The following is a 16,610-nucleotide window of genomic DNA, read 5'->3' as shown; positions in this document are numbered from 1 at the left end:
GGATTAAAAAAAAGATTTATCAGATTGATTTTGTCTTAAAATCGTTTTGAGCCTTTCGTCAATTGCGCAATTGTGTATCTTTTAATTTTCCCTTTAATTTTGATGTGAGACTTTCGCCGTTCAATACCAAACTTTTTCGTTTCTCACGCTACATAATCTCGAGCCGTGTTTCTCGAGAATTACCTGGCATCGAGGCGCGAGAAACGCGATTCCCTCGAACTTTTCCATCTATATCTACGGGTCACCATCTCCAGTTCCCTTTCGGTCGTCCCCGTTTGGCTCCGCCCTTACAAGTACAGCGTAAGAGTTCTCTCCTTCCCGCACGGTATATATAGTATATCTCCGTATAAATTTACAAACAGGTCACGAACGTCAGGCTCCTTAATAAGGAATATGCCGAGTATACTGTAATTGACACGTTGGATATATCCGCGCGCGCGGATTAAACGCAGCCACGTGTGAAGGAAATGCAGTCAGAGACATTGATTCTCTTGTTAAGACACGCTGTGAAACGTTGTGAAGGTGAACCGAGAAGGTGGAACACAGCTGAGAAGAGGCCATTCCGGCTCGTATCCGCCGATAAAAACTTGAGAGTCGAAAGAACGGAAGAGGAAGGAGAGAGGAAATTACGGGAGGCGGAAGCGATCGGCGGTAGAGAAGTCGGACGGCGGAATAGGAGAGCGAAAAGGCTACCCCTTCAGATCAACGCGTGCAAAAGGAAGAGTCGTGCGCTACTGTGTAGCAGGAAGTAAGATGTGAAGGGAAAAATAAACGATAGAAACGGGAAAATCAACGGAAGAGCTCGTTGATTACCGTAAGGAGATCTGACCGCAACATTGACCATCTAAAACGAGATTGAATTGATGCCCCGATGGAAAATAAAAAAAACAGACAAAAGTCAAAGGGAGGTAAAGTGGACATGAAAGTTGAGTGACGGATAAAGCGATGCGGATATGTATTTCAAAAAGTTTAATCTTCTCAAAGTGCTATTTCGCATATCATTAATATTAACGATAAACATTCTTTATTGCGTAAAAGGTACAATACAAAAAAAATATAATTAAACATATAATCAAAACATAATTAATTAAATTCAAATGTGTTACAAGAGACAATCTAATTACTTACTGTAATATTTTTCTCGCGATAATGCTGTTAACAATACTTTGTTTTTTATACTAAAAATATGTAAATAAAAGTTTATAACAATTTTACGTATAAGCTTTTACTTCTAGTCAACAAACAAAAACTAATTTTAATATAAATTAATTAAAAATTTCAGTTTTTATCTCGCGAGAAGAAATCTAGTTATTACAGATGTAATACAATAAAAATTTATTTCAATAGAAGATAAATCAAATGTCAAATTCGCTCTTGCGGTAAATATGCTTACAAATAAAAGAAATGAAACGGAAACGTGAAAACGAAAAAGTGAGAAATAAAAATTACAGCAAAAAAATTCGACAAACGTGAGTCTCGTTCGATTTATAACGCATTACTTTGTATTTTATCGCCTGCGACGCCATAAGTATAGTGTCGGTGGGGAAAATAGGTGTAAAGTGCTTTTAACGTAATCACTTGCTCGTCGACCGAAGCTCCTAGCCGGCAACTTTCGAAAGTGAGAGGCTATAGCGCGTGTCTGATGCGTACCCGGACCCTTACTACTTGCGCCTCATCTGACCGTTTTGGCGGTTTCCACTTTCTCCTTTCGCTACTTCGTGCGCGCATGACCGCGTATCTTTCTCTCTCGCGCCCTTTTTTCGCCCTTTCTATCGAGTATCTAGCACGTTCGCTGGTGCAGCGACTGACCAGCTTAGAGGAAACCGTGCTTAAACCCATTAGTGGTATTGCCTCGTTTTAAAGCCGCGTACAAGAAGACCCGACTTACATCGTTGCATCAGAATGGCTGAACCACTGATTAAATAAGTGAGATTAAAAATGTTAACCGAATCTTTCTCTCCCTTTCTTCTTCTCTCTCATACTATTAATTATTTTCGTCTATTTAATGTGTCCATCAAATCTCTTCGATATTACTTATTATTTTTTTTAACAAAATAAAATTTAATAAAACTTATTAATTAACATTAAATTTTTAATATTATTTTAAAATATTTCAGTGACATTTAATAATGCTTATAAATAATATACATAATTTCCTGTTTATAGCATAACATTTGCAAAATATTGTACAATATTTATTACATTACATTATTTCGTTTTGCAAAAAAAATGTATTATATATTCATTTGCATTATAAATATAAAAGAATTGTTGCATTTTTATAAATTTAAATAAAATTGATATGAAGAATCATAAATTTAGAGATCTTAAATCACACTCTTAATAATAATAACAAATAAAACATGGATTAGACAAGCGATTACCGTGCATTACCCTCCTGTAGATCGATTGATCAATATTTGTTTGATGTAGTGTATCCGTGGGTTGTTATAACACAGTTTAATAACGGATTTGATTAACAGAATTTACTTTTGTCAATAACTTCTATTTACCTGTCAATATTTTTTTAATACTTTCATAAGTAATCACGCTTATGATATTGCGTGATATGGGAAAACTACGGAAGAAATACCTTACACACCAAACAAGTATATATGAAAGTGTTTGTCAATTTAGAACATAGAAGATCAGAAACGTGTTGGCTACCGCAATCCAATTTACTCATATGATATGAAATTTAGACGGTGAGTTGTTCGTGAAATAAGAAAAAAATAAATCTGTAATAAATCTATAATTTTTTAATAAATCTTGTAGAAGCATTCATGTATAATTAACGGATGCATGCTAAAGCAAACTAAATATTTTAATGTAAATACATACAGTACCATAAATAGATAAAGTATAATTGTGGAATAAGAGGAAAAGAAAAAATTACAATGTAAAAGAAAGTTGTCAAAATCGCGTCAACTTTTAAAAATCGCACTGCTTCATCTAAAAATCTAATTTCTGAACTTGTACAGTTTCTTTGAATTATTTGCGAATTATACAGTGCTTAATAATGCTTTATACATTCAAAATATTAAATAATAGAAATTTTGTTATTTATATTTTTTAGAAAGATCGCAATATTTTTCGACACATTTTGTACCTAAATTGCAGAAAAGATAAGATAAATAATCCAATTTTTTGAACTTGTAATGACAGTACTATTAGAATTAGATTAATAGAGTTAATAAGATTACATCAGAATTAAATTAATAGATTAGGTGGCCTTTCTGCATTTTTAGTAGATTAGATATAAATATATATATAGATATAAATAAATACATATTTATATAGATATTTATATAGATATAAATAAATACATATACAATGCATCATTTATTCTTATTGTTCATTGAATATTAAACACTAATAAATGATGCATTGTGCGTGGAACGGAAAGTACCCAAAGTTTTACCAAATTCACCAGGCTTCTAAATTGTACTGCGATGTTGCTTACAATTAAATCGCAATTTTAGTTACTTATCATGATATAAATGAATTGATTTTTTTTATAGCGAACAGGAAATGATCAAAAGAGAATATGAAAAGTGGTATCCAGAATCTATGAATCATTCTTTCAAAGAGTATTGGGACTGTAAAATAAGATTGAATAAAGTAGAAAAGAAATATCCAGACAAAAACATAAACTAATATAACTTTGATGTCACAATTTCCTTAAGTGTAACTGATGCGTTTAATATGTGTTATATTACAGTTACATTATTGAGTAGAAAATTATAATATTGAGATTATATTGTACTCTTGTTAATTGGTTTTTGCTAGATTGTTTATAAAAAAATCCTTTTTTGTATTATTAGCGGAATAAAGTTTTATGTGAAATGGAATAAGATAGCTAGATTCCATAAACGGTAGAGAACCATTGCAATGTTGGCAATCTGTGATGTAATTTAGAAAACTCGTTTTCTAAATCGTATCACTTAAGTGTTTATCAAAATTTTTTATTTAAAAACATTAATAATGAAAACTACATAAAAAAAGAAAAATATTTAATGTAAAAAACTTAAAAATACTCTTCATAATTTCCGAGTTACATTAAACTCTTGGCCAATCTGGGAAATGTGATGCGATTTCGACAATCTTAGCTTATTTATCAACAATAAACAATTTATACATATACATATATACAATAACCAATTATCTGATAAGTTTTGCATTGTGCGATACATTTTTTTTATTTCCTTCTTTTTGCAATTTTCTTTTAAACGTGTGATTTTCGGCTCTGTCATGTACGTCTAGAAACGTTGAACATTACCATTGCACGTAAACTCATTTTCCCCTATCGAGTAAATCTCTCTTGTGCGCCTGAAAAGGCAACGGGGCTAGTCACGTGAGGGAGAGGATCCTCAAGAGGCTCGACCCAGCTCTCCGCAATCCCGACACGATGCCACGTGCCGCCGAGGGTGGGAGGACAACGATGAATTTTTGACTTCCCCATAGAAATCTCGGATCCGCGTCACGGCAACCCAACAGAAATCCTTTTGCCCGCCCTCTCGAACGATCGTTTATACTACCTCGCCGATTTGAGGCGGTGAAGGGAGGTTTGTGGGGAGAAGGGAGAGGGATGAAGGGAAGAGAGATGAAACGAGCGGCAAAAGAGACGCGCGTTAGAGCGGGAGACCCCGGGGGTGGCGGCAGTGGTAGTGGTGGAGGTGGTGGCGGTGGTGGTGGCTGGTGGTTGCCGGCAACGAGAACGGGGGAACGGAATGGAGAAAGCACGGGGAAGCGGAGGTTAGCGGCAAATTGAATCTCGCGCAAGACGTGACCGCCCCCGGGAACACCGGCGCGTCTGTACGGTGAAAATCACGACACGACTGCGGGCCACAATACGTATTACTCACGCTTCGTGAAAGTCGTGGCATTAGGCAACGACGTATTTCTCGAGTGCCGCCATCGTCGCCGCGCAGACGACAAGATTCCCGACATCGGAAGGGCTCCGACTACTCCGGGTTTTCATCTTCTCGTACGATGCGACGCGACGGTCGCGGATGCTCGCACGCCAAAGACAAGGCTGATTTTATGATGCTCGACGGAAACAATCCTCGTTCGCGAGAATGTTGAAGAGACTGTGTCACTGCCTCAAAGTGATTAATTATATTAATGTCAATTAATTGCATTATTTTCTGCAAGCGCTTAAACAAAGCATTAAATTACAAAGTTTATTAAAAGCACCGTTATATTTTATTCTTAGATTGTGGAAGTCACAGTGGTGACCTTAATGTAACGATATAAATACAAACTTGCAGGATTGCTAAAATATTTTGACACATTATTCTAGAAAGATTGTTAAGTTTAATTTTATGTAGGGTAACTCCGGTATTTATATCGCGCCGGGATTTACGCCGCAAAAGTCAGACAAAATAGAAAGAATAGAGATAACTTGCCAATAACCAATTCGTTATAAGACTTTTTTATGCTTTTTGTATATTAGTATTGTGTTGTAATTTTACTCTTTTATTCTTAATATTAACAAAACCATCACGAGTTAAATCAATTTGTCAATGTTACGAGCAGCGATGCATTATAATCTACGTAAAATGATTACTCTCTCAGCAGAAAGTGTAAAAGGTTTATTGATTGTTCCATGATACATAAGTGTAGAGAGGTGGAGTATAAACATGAAAATATAAGTGCTTAGTTCTCGTATTCTTTGTACAACTTGGTTGTCCCACTCATAAATTCCAGTACTTTTGACCCTGGCAAAAAAAATGTAAGAGGTTTTATTAGTTTTTTTTTCAAATATAAGAAAATAAATATTTTGTATTTCTATTTTTTTTTTTTAATAGTAGTAGACAGTATACAGATTTTTTATTGATACAGTTCGTTTGCCTTAAATATATAGTAAATAATACTTGATAAATTAAGTCTTTGTTAAGTGCGGTGTAAGACAGGATTACCCCAATTAACTAATTGTTAAGTAAATTCAATTTTGTAGAGTTGTCTTTGAAAATCATAATTTATTAAAAATTTGATTGTAATTACGTCAAATAAAAGAATCAAGAGAACTGCTTTTTATGTAATTTACAGAATAGAGAAAATAATAGCATAAAAAATATAAAAGTAATAGCACACTTTTCCCTTCGCTGAGAAAATCATACGGCATTTGACTTGGAAATTGAAGTCTTTGATGTTTAAAACAAGCAGAGCGATGAAATGGTCTTGCAATATAGTATATAAAAATCGTTACTACTTCTTATGAGTTATCTGTTAGGTGAAGAAAGTGGCGTGAGAACAATGACGTGCATCCCGACATGTTATAGATGTCACCCTCGTGATATCCACTGTGACGTCTGCAACGTTGCGTGACGTGAACGAGATTAGCGAGACGTGTCGCCAAGTACTCAAATTTTCATGCTTGTAGCGCCTCAAGACTTTAAGATTAATAAAAAATATCAAATATAGCAATAACAAAAGTGCAGAAGATTCGAGTGATATAGATTATTATTTTGTTTTAGTAATTAATAATATCAATATGATATAAACATACACATTTTATTCTAACAGTAATAGAAAATCATTTTATTAGCAATACATATAATATTATAAACTATGGTACAACAGTTATTTAATAAAAATATCATTACAAAAGATAGTTTTATACATATAAATTATCCCATAAATTTTGTATTGTAATATAATCACTTTTAGAAACATGTATGTCAATCAATGATATATTAATAGATTAAATTTACAATTTACTGATATCAATTTCCGAAATAAAAAAACTAAATATCAAAAATAGTTACTAAAGTCCATTACAAACTATTAATTTTATAAAATCCATTTATCTTTTACAAATTATTTATTTAATAAAAAATGTTTTGCTATATGTAATAAAATCTGTATCATTTTATTTTTTTATAAACGATCATAGAATAATAATGAAGTAAATAATCGCATTTCACGATAACTTTTTTCTAAAATCGTAGCATGACTAAAATATAACTTTATTTTAATTTTCAGCAGCATATACTACATTTCAGGAAAACAAAAAAAAAATATCTAGATTGCTTAAAACAAATTGCGTAAATATTTATGTTGATTTTGCAATTTGTATTTACATAAAGTTGATCGAATTCAGTTCATTACGGTTTACATGTAAACATTTATTAATTAATCAAGCATTAACGAAGTAACTGAAAAAACATATTAAACTTTCATTGAAATATGATTTATGTAATTTTCTATCTACTTAATCACTTTAAATTTTTTTCTTTTCGTAAAAAACTTTTGTAACACGTGAATATCCGTCATATTTCAATTCTTCATGTACGTTTTATTTCGTATAGATTACTGAAGTTCAATAATCTTATATTATAACAAAAGGAGAATAATGAGAGAATCTAATGAAGGAAATAAAAAATAACGTCTTATTCACACTGCATAGTAGAATTATATTTTGATATGTACTTTCTCGTACATGAACGTCGAATAAATTACATGCCTTCCGGTGACATCCATCCGAATGAGACAGGACGTACTTGCAACGTGGACGATTTTTCCCTCGATTTTATTAAGCGCGTACCTACGCAATCGGAGCAACTCGTGCGGGTGCACTGTGGGATTTGCACGTAAAACGTCGGGTGCCCCGCGGGCTCCACTACGCCGGATGAATGGAAAATTAAAAACGCCAATCAGGTGGCGGAATCCAGCCTAGAGCAATGCCGTCAGTAGTGTCACTCGAAAGGTACGAAAATAAATTTTTCCTCGTTGCCTATACTTGCACGAATGGGCAAGTAATAAAACTTGTGTAAGTGTTACTTTTCACTATAAATATGCTAAATATAATATCAATAAACTTTGAATTAAGCCTCAAAATTGTTAACGACTCTAAAAAATTGACTTAAAAATTAACATATGTTGTAATACAATTATAGAAATACAACATTAGGAGTTGTTTATAATTAGAAAATAAGTTAAGTCACATTGAAAAATAATTTAAAAACATAAATGTAAAGTTACTTTTCTCTTATATAAAAATAAATTATCAATTAGTATGACACGCTTATTGTAACATTAGGTCCAAATTTCATGAAATAATATAAAACAACTGTGATATTAAACTTAATAATATATGTTAATAAAATTAATAAATTAATATAAATTTGTATCATATTATTTAAATTACATTAAAAAAATAATCATGTATTCTCATAAAAAGGATATAATTTTAAATCTTGTATAACTTGTATAAGGTAAAAAGTTGATATTAATAGTGAATTCCATTATTTCACTAGAGCAACCTCTAAATCAATTTTCATTCGTGCAAATTTTGATCGATAAGTTGATTGCGTAAACTTCATACATTGATGATGAACATCTTTAACGCACACCTGATGTGCATCGATGCAACTTGCTGGAATATCCAAAGCGAGTGTTTCACCCCGAACGAACCCCTGCTGTTCGTTATCGCGTCCGCCCTTCTGACACGCCTACTTATCAAGACTTGCCTAAATGCTGGAACCACCCTAGCAATTAAAACGTGTAAGCAACACGTCACGCGATCTCCGCGACCGCAACACCTCTGTCTAAACTAATTACAAAGCAAGCCTACGGAGTACAGAACGTATTGTGCGCCATCGTGGACATTGTGTTGCATTCGTGATCGCATTCCGAATTACTATGCAAGGCACGATTTACACGGTTAACAAATCATTAAACAATTTCTCATTATTCTTGTACAGATCAGCCTCCATCACGTATGTTTTCTATTAACAAGCAAGTAACTACCGTTTGACATTAAAGCTTTTACTATTTTTATTCAATACTTTTATTAATCATGATTATTAACAATTTATTACTTTTTACAGTAGTAACATTTATTACAAGAATGCAAGTTAACATTGTTATATTATTTCTCCTTGATATGATGGAAGTCATATATTATAGTTTGAATGTTAGTTACATAAAAATGTAAAAATACAGATATAAAAAATGGAGAACATATGGTCAGAGAGTTTAATAATCAATAACAAACCATCGTGACATATCAAAGTGCTTACCAAATGAATTGACACGGCGTGTCAACGTCAATGCATAACGTATGCACATCGATCGCGTAAGATCGATATGGTCTCCGTTCTAGTTTCGTCGAGATTAAATCGTACCAATCGCGTTTTTCCAGGAATATTAATACCGCGACCTCTTTCCGCCAGTTTTTTGTCAGCTCAGGAATTACTTTATCATAAATTGAAGGATTGTTCAATTTCAATCCAATTCCTTATAAGTACACTTTTATATAGATGATATGTATGGAATCCGAAGAATTCCTAAAAGAATGAATGAAAATTTGTTTTAATAAAAGCAAAAATATATTTTACAGAATTTTTTGATTTACAAATAGAACTGTTGCGCATCAATTGACACGCAGTTCGCCATATGGTACACATGTATATTTCTATTTCTGAAAATTAAAAAATAAAAATAAAAGATATGTAGAGAATATATAGTTTATTACATTGTATAAAATTGTCTAAATAAATCACTTTTATCGTGAAAATTTATGATTCAGTAATTATGAAGAATAGAATAAAAAATAGGTCAAAAAAAATTATGATGAATATTTTTCACTTTTTTACATCATGATAAAGCAAAATAGTTTCTCACATAACTTTTCATAATGTTTCGCATTATTACAATTTTTAAAAATCAAGAATTTTGTTCAACTTGATACATGTGATGCAATTTAGAAAACGGAAAAATTGCACCACAGATTGCCAAAATCGTGTGGTTTTTTACCGTTCACGAAATCTACGCTAACTCATTCCATCAAACGTAAAACTTTATTCCGAAAATGTCGCAAAAATGTTTTTCTTTATCAAAACACATATTTCCTTTCTCATTCAATCTTATTTTACAGTTTTTAAATCTTTTGAGAGCACGATTCTGGATATTACTTTCTGTAATCTCTTTTAGCCCGTTATTAAAAAAAAACAACTATTTAAATTGTGACAGTCAAAATTGCCATTTAAATAAGGTTGTGATACGATGTAAAAGAGACTAGAATATTTATATTAGATAAAACGTTGTTCATCTAATATACAAACATGAGGGAAAGAAACTTAAACCCTATTAATCTAACAGTGTTGTGATAATTACAAGCTACACTATATTTCTATGTATTTTCTCTTCTACAATTTAACTATAAAATGTATCAAAAAATCTCATTTTTCACGAACATAAATAACAAAGTTCTTATTATACCTAATATTTCAAATTTTATTATAACAAAGCATTATGGCAATATACTATACTCTCAAGTAATCCCATAGAGAATATAGAAGTACAGCGAATGTATTTTTAAATAAGATAATGCGATTTCGATAATTTTCTTCCATCTTCTTAGATATTAAATAAAAAATTTAAAAAAAAGTGCGATATTATGAAAGTTCTTTCATTATACGTCTCTGGCTTTTAAGTTTACGAACAAGTAGAAAAGTGCAAGATGCCGCGTGGCACTTTGATAAGTTGAAAAGCACAAAAATACTTGTTTACATCAGATCCATTTCCGACTTTCAAATTGCGGATAGCAAAAGCGATCGTAAGGCGGCGTGTGGCAAGTGCTTTTACAGAATGGCGAACAATGCAAAATGCTCGATTTGATTTTATCCGGAATTTGCGCGAAGGAATCGCGCCGAAAAGAGAATATGGTGGCTTAGATGCTTGAAACTCGCTAATCTTGTTACAGTGATACGCAGCCGTGCATCGAGACGCCATTCTGAAGATTGCAATTCAATACTGCGCTCTCGTCGTGCCGGCATCCGAGCAGTTATCGTTACTGTGACTCACGATATCGCTGAACCTTGGCGCTACCCAACATTCTGAGCTTCCCGTAATCATCTAAAACTCCAGTATCGTATAAAGAAACGGGATCGTTAATCTACTTCTTTATCGCAATACTCCGCAATAGGCTGGTCTTATCGATCAATTCGGTCATGCGAATTAAAGCGTTCGGGGCCATCGTGATACGGAGTTATCATCAGTCAAGTTGTACTTATTATTGTAATCACCAAATAAATTGAATAATTAATTGATCAATTACGATAAATTCTACATTGAATTTAAATTTAATAATATTATGGTAAAAAAATGGATGTTGTAATAACATATAATATGTCTAGAAATATTTATTAAAAGAAATATATACTTTAAGTTACTAAAATGTAGAATGTGGTGTGATTGCAATATTCTGTATACCACATAATTTACATCTTGTATAATCGAGTGCATTAACGCTGCCCAATGCCCTTACATTCGTAAGGAGATCTCGTTGGAGATGACTCGCTGGTTTTTTCGTTCTTTCATAAAATATTAAATAGTTGAACTGTAATATATTATTAAGTGTGTAGTAAGCGAAGAAATATGCGTTTCGTAAACAGAGAAGTTTTTAATCACAAAACGCAAACATGTAGAATTAGCGCATTCAGCTGTACGTAATCGTATAAATTGTATAATTTGCATTTCTCTCGGTCATTTCAATAAATAAAAATTAAATCATAATAATAAGAGTAAAGTTGCTGAATGCATACTGGTTTCCTATAACGTACCAATCCAATTTTACTTTATATAAACAACATTTATTGACAAAGATAAAAAATAAGTAAGAAATAAGTAATGTAGACAAAAAGTTAACAAGTTTTGTTTTTAAATGTTTTCTACCTTAAAAAACTTATTGAACATGCAGTTACGTAAACTTGAAAATGTTTATAAAATCACATAAGAAATGTCAGCAACAATATCTGCCTATGATCCGTTAAGGCTCTTCTGATAAAAATTACCTCTTGAAATACTGTAATTCTTTGAGGATTAAAAGTAATTTGTATCACCATTTCTTTGTATGTTTCCTAATAATTTTATGACGCGCGATACAAAAATATTCTTTCATTAAAAAGAAAATCTGAAATATTATTCACAAATAAATTTAACCAGTCTCCAATTTGCCTCGTGCCCATTACTCCTTAGAGTGTTTCAAGATTATTCTCATTGTCAGATATGGACAAGTCGATCATGCTGCGCGAACGAGAACGTATTCGCACTCGAGTAGCATTAATTATGCACGCAAGTTGAGCGTGCGGCTACATAGCAAATCACCTGGCATTACTAACATCCAAGCGCTAATCACTGGAATACTGTCATATTTATAGCCAGATTAGGCATATATAATCGTATTTTGTACAATCGGTCAAGCAATATTTATTTCAACAACGATGGCTTTTTTATAAAATAAATGAAATTTTTGAGTTATATAATGAATAAATAACAAATATAAATATAATGATGTCCAATAAGTATTTTTAATTTAATATTGGTATATTAATTTTATTGTACAAGCATTCGAATCATATTTATTTTATTAACTACTTAATTGTAACATTTTATCTTATATACCAGATAAAATGTCCATAAATATATTTAATGTAACTTTAGATAACGCAGATGTTAAATTAGTCAAATAACACTATAAATACATCTATAGTCTTAATATTTATTTATACATGATTAAATTAATCATTCAAAGAGTCAATTAAGTGGCACGAGAGTATGTTAACGTTGTATATATTTTTGATTACAGTTATAACAAATTTATCATCACTAAAAGAACGATTAGAATTTCCCACAAAATATACTATTATCTTTAATATCTTTTCTCTGCAACGTGATAATAGAAAACAGTACATTTTGTGTATTGTTTTCTATTATCACGTTACAGAGAAGAGATATTAGAGACAACTTGACCGCGAACCAGAAAGTAGACTGACCTTTTGTAAAATGTATTCAGTACGTATGGCAGATGGAATGATATTTAAGCTAAAGTCAATTATGTGTTTAAAACTGCACAAGCGATCGCTGGTTGCCAAGGATGCCACGTGATTATATATATTGGCTCGTATTCTCCGTAGGGACTTTCATCCGTGAGACGGAACAGACAGCACACGAACGTCATTCATAAGTTACAAGGTTCGGTCGATTAAATTGTCTCCCGCAATTAGAAAAAGAAGTTTTCGGTACGATACGAAATTTCACGATACGTAACGCCGCAGCACGAAAGCTCTCTACAAGTCTTGACGATTCACTGAGTATAGTGAACCGACCGGAATCGATTCGTATCCACTGAATTAATTACGCGCCCATTTTCTATCTTCATATTGAAACCCCCTTCCCTACACCTCCCTACCATTTCCACGTTCATCGATCCACGAATCGAATGCGCGGAAATAAGGAGAACAGATGTCTTTCTGAAAGATTACGTGGAAACCAAATGGATGGTACATGTCGCGCGTTAGACAATTGGACAATCAATGTCGGATTTGACAAACTTCGATAGAATATTAAAATGATTATTAAATTATAACTGAATATGATTAGAAATGGATTTTAAGAGACGTCGCCTTAATATCTGTCTTAAATCATGTTTATAACGAAAGGAGCACAATTAGAAATAATCATTGAACGTGTATAGTACCTAGCAAGATACAAAAGTTTCTGGGGTCCAAGAAAAACAAGTGCTAAAACACAATAATAGTTTTTATTCTTTTAATATAATCTACCTTCAGTATACAATACATTTTTCTAAATAACGAATTAACTTTTTTGTACCATTAAAAAAATACTTTGATTTTTACGTGTCCCGTATTATTCCTTTCATCAATTCTTTTCATCAATTTTCGTCAATTAATCTCTCATTGTACATAACGTAAAACGTATAAATTAGTAATAATAACATAATAATTACGTAGACATTTGAATATTATAGTTGAAAAACTATATTGACTGTACATACGTATATATGTATAATATGTATAATATAACGATTTAATACATTTCCAACTATATTTGATAGGCAACATAATAACGTCACTATTATTAATTTAAACACGTTATTCATGACGGAAGGAAGTCATTCATGTAGAACCGCACGTGGTATTTGCGCCGTTTTCAAAATGGATATAGCGACAGCAGACTAGAAAATAATTGAGACACTCACGCGAGTAAAGATTTGGAACACGCCCAAGTAAAGCAAACGTCTCGTTTGTCTCCGCGATGGCTCTCAGAACGCTTATCGCACTTTGACTTACCGCCTTCCGAAAGATAGTCATCGAAGCAACACGATCTCCCGCATCATTCGAACCGAAAGTTATTTACGGACTTGCAGTGTACGACGAATGTCGCGTCTCGTTGAATTACAGCAATATCGCGCGGCTGAGCGCGTATCCGCGAATTATTCGAGGTTGCTATTTCGCCGCCGTTCCTTGATAGAAGGGGTAACGGACTAGCTCACCAAGTTATAATAGTAATTCCATTAAATCGTGCGAGCCATTACCCGAACGCATTACATTACTGCGATAATTATACTATGCTTGCTCTCGAGTAAATAACGCGACATTCGTATGACCAAACAAGCTTTGCATACCGACCTTGTTTACAGAAAATGTTAATATGTAACTGTACATTGAAACAACAAAAATGAGAAACACACACTCTCTCTCTCTCTCTCTCTTTCATTTCTGGTTACTTCTTAATTTTGACGAATTCATTTCTCAATTTGTCGAATTTCATAAAATCATTTGTGAATTTTTCACTGCGCATATAAATGTCAATTCATCATGTAAAAGACTGCAATGTCCATATTATACACAATGAAACAATATAGTGACCGTATGTATTTACAGCTATAGTGTAACCACTCCTTCATTGAACGTATTATTTTATTGGAATTAGCGAAGCACGTGACAAATAAACGCGTACAACGAAGTAGCACAATGTGAACGAAAATAGCTGTTCCATAAGGCCACCGGTATTTAAATTTTAGTATATTGTCTCTATTTCTCTATACGTACACACATAGGTAGTGTTCTCTCGAAAGATAAAAGATTCAAAACTTTGTTCGAGCTCAAACTTAGTTGCTGCGTTTATTTTACGATCGCAACTTTATTTTTGTAAAACACAAACATCTTCATATAAAAATTAGAATGCAGTAAGGATCAAAGTAATATAAAATACGTGTAAAACAGAAATAGCAGTCGTTTTATACAGTTTTTACAACATTTATAACGTAAAGTAAATCAATAACATAAAATAACAATAAAAGATTTGCGTGAGTAATTATGATTATAATTTTAAACACATTACTGCAACAGTCTGCAGCCAAAATATCAGTGATTTTAATAAATTTAATATTATTTTATAAGAATAAAACGGTATTTTAACATTATTTTATGAAATTAGCAAAATACTGTCAATAATTTATCACTTCGTAATTATTAAAATATAATGACTGATCTGATGTGTATTATTAATACACCGTTAAAAATAATTTTCTTCTAAAGAGAATTTTAAAAATTATTATTAGAAATTATTATTAGAAATTATTATTATTATTAGAACTAGAGAAATTTCAGCGAAAAGATCTTTGAAATATAGATAAAAATAATTAGAGTAATAGTTAGACGGGCATACACAAGCGGTTTGGAGATGGAAACATGAGATAGTAGGCGAATCATATTTTCGTAACATAGAACCGCGGTAATTAGAGCGCCGCGCTTCAAATAAGATTACATAATTCCAACAGAATGTTATCGGTCGGTCGTTGCTTTAAATTTCCAACGCGGTGGATACCAGTGGCTAGTACAAGCGCCCATAATTATTAAACGCATATGCAACTGATCTCCAGAACAACGATATCTACGAAATCAGTTTCAGAGACGTATTATTGTGTATCGAATTAAAACAAGATGATAAAATAATATCACAGCAAAATTAACTTTCCATTAGAATGCGTGATTAAAAACACACACACATAATATATATACACACACACAAATAACTTTTACAAAAATTTATACAACAAAAATAAAATTATTTATTTTATTTTATAATTTGAATATGTTATATGTTAATATCTGTATTAATTAAAGATTATTAAATTATACTACTTATTATAGTATATTACTTAAATTATTGATAATGTTAAGTTGGGAAGCTGGACCTTCTAATCTTCTTAATAAACTTGCATATAAGATTTATGTTTATTTAGCTAAATGAGTAAAATGTAAACTATCGATGCTCTCTAAAGAATGCCAACTAATGTTCATTTTAGGACAAATCAGTCGCCTAGCATAGTTAATCGTACGTACTTTATGAAGGCAACTATGTACCTCTAATCTGCACAAATACACTTAAGAGATAGCCGTAAATATGGTGGGAGCTAACCATAAACTCTGACCATGGAATTACGGATTCATGGACTCATGGGTTTACGGCTTCACTTAACTCTCCCTCAGTGGTGGAGCGTGAGGCTTTATAGTTACTTTAGATTTATAGTGTGTATTCGTTCTAAGTCTCACTAGTTAGTAGAAACGAGGTGTTCTAACGTGTCCTTCCGGTGATGAAACACACTATTAATGTACAACTTCAAGAATAAATGCGAATGTGAATGTCTCAATTAAAGTTGAGACCTACTAAAGCAGTCAAAATGACTGAATTTGTATTTTATTTAATTTACAACATATTCTGGGATTTTGTTGCAATAAGTAAATGATTAAATTCATTAATTTACTTTCCTCTTTCATTTCACAGGCATTTGTAGT

The 16,610-nt window shown here is 32.2% G+C and overlaps 2 protein-coding genes across 3 annotated transcripts in view; one reads left to right on the top strand and one right to left on the bottom strand.

The window, feature by feature from the left end:
• LOC105193379 (CUGBP Elav-like family member 2) overlaps positions 1-16,610 on the bottom strand; it is a 688,840-nt gene that overhangs the window by 666,198 nt on the left and 6,032 nt on the right. The gene's annotated exons all lie outside the window — the stretch shown is intronic.
• On the top strand, positions 4,589-5,085 carry LOC120358194 (signal recognition particle subunit SRP68-like). Its single transcript, XM_039451380.1, has 2 exons — positions 4,589-4,755; positions 4,890-5,085. The coding sequence occupies exons 1-2, from the start codon at positions 4,589-4,591 to the stop codon at positions 5,083-5,085; spliced, it is 363 nt and encodes a 120-aa protein (XP_039307314.1).

This window comes from Solenopsis invicta, chromosome 1, assembly GCF_016802725.1.
Source record: "Solenopsis invicta isolate M01_SB chromosome 1, UNIL_Sinv_3.0, whole genome shotgun sequence".
In the NCBI taxonomy this organism is placed as follows: Eukaryota; Metazoa; Arthropoda; class Insecta; order Hymenoptera; family Formicidae; genus Solenopsis; species Solenopsis invicta.
The sequence above is the reverse complement of the archived record's forward strand: the minus strand, read 5'-3'. Positions and strand labels throughout refer to the sequence as shown.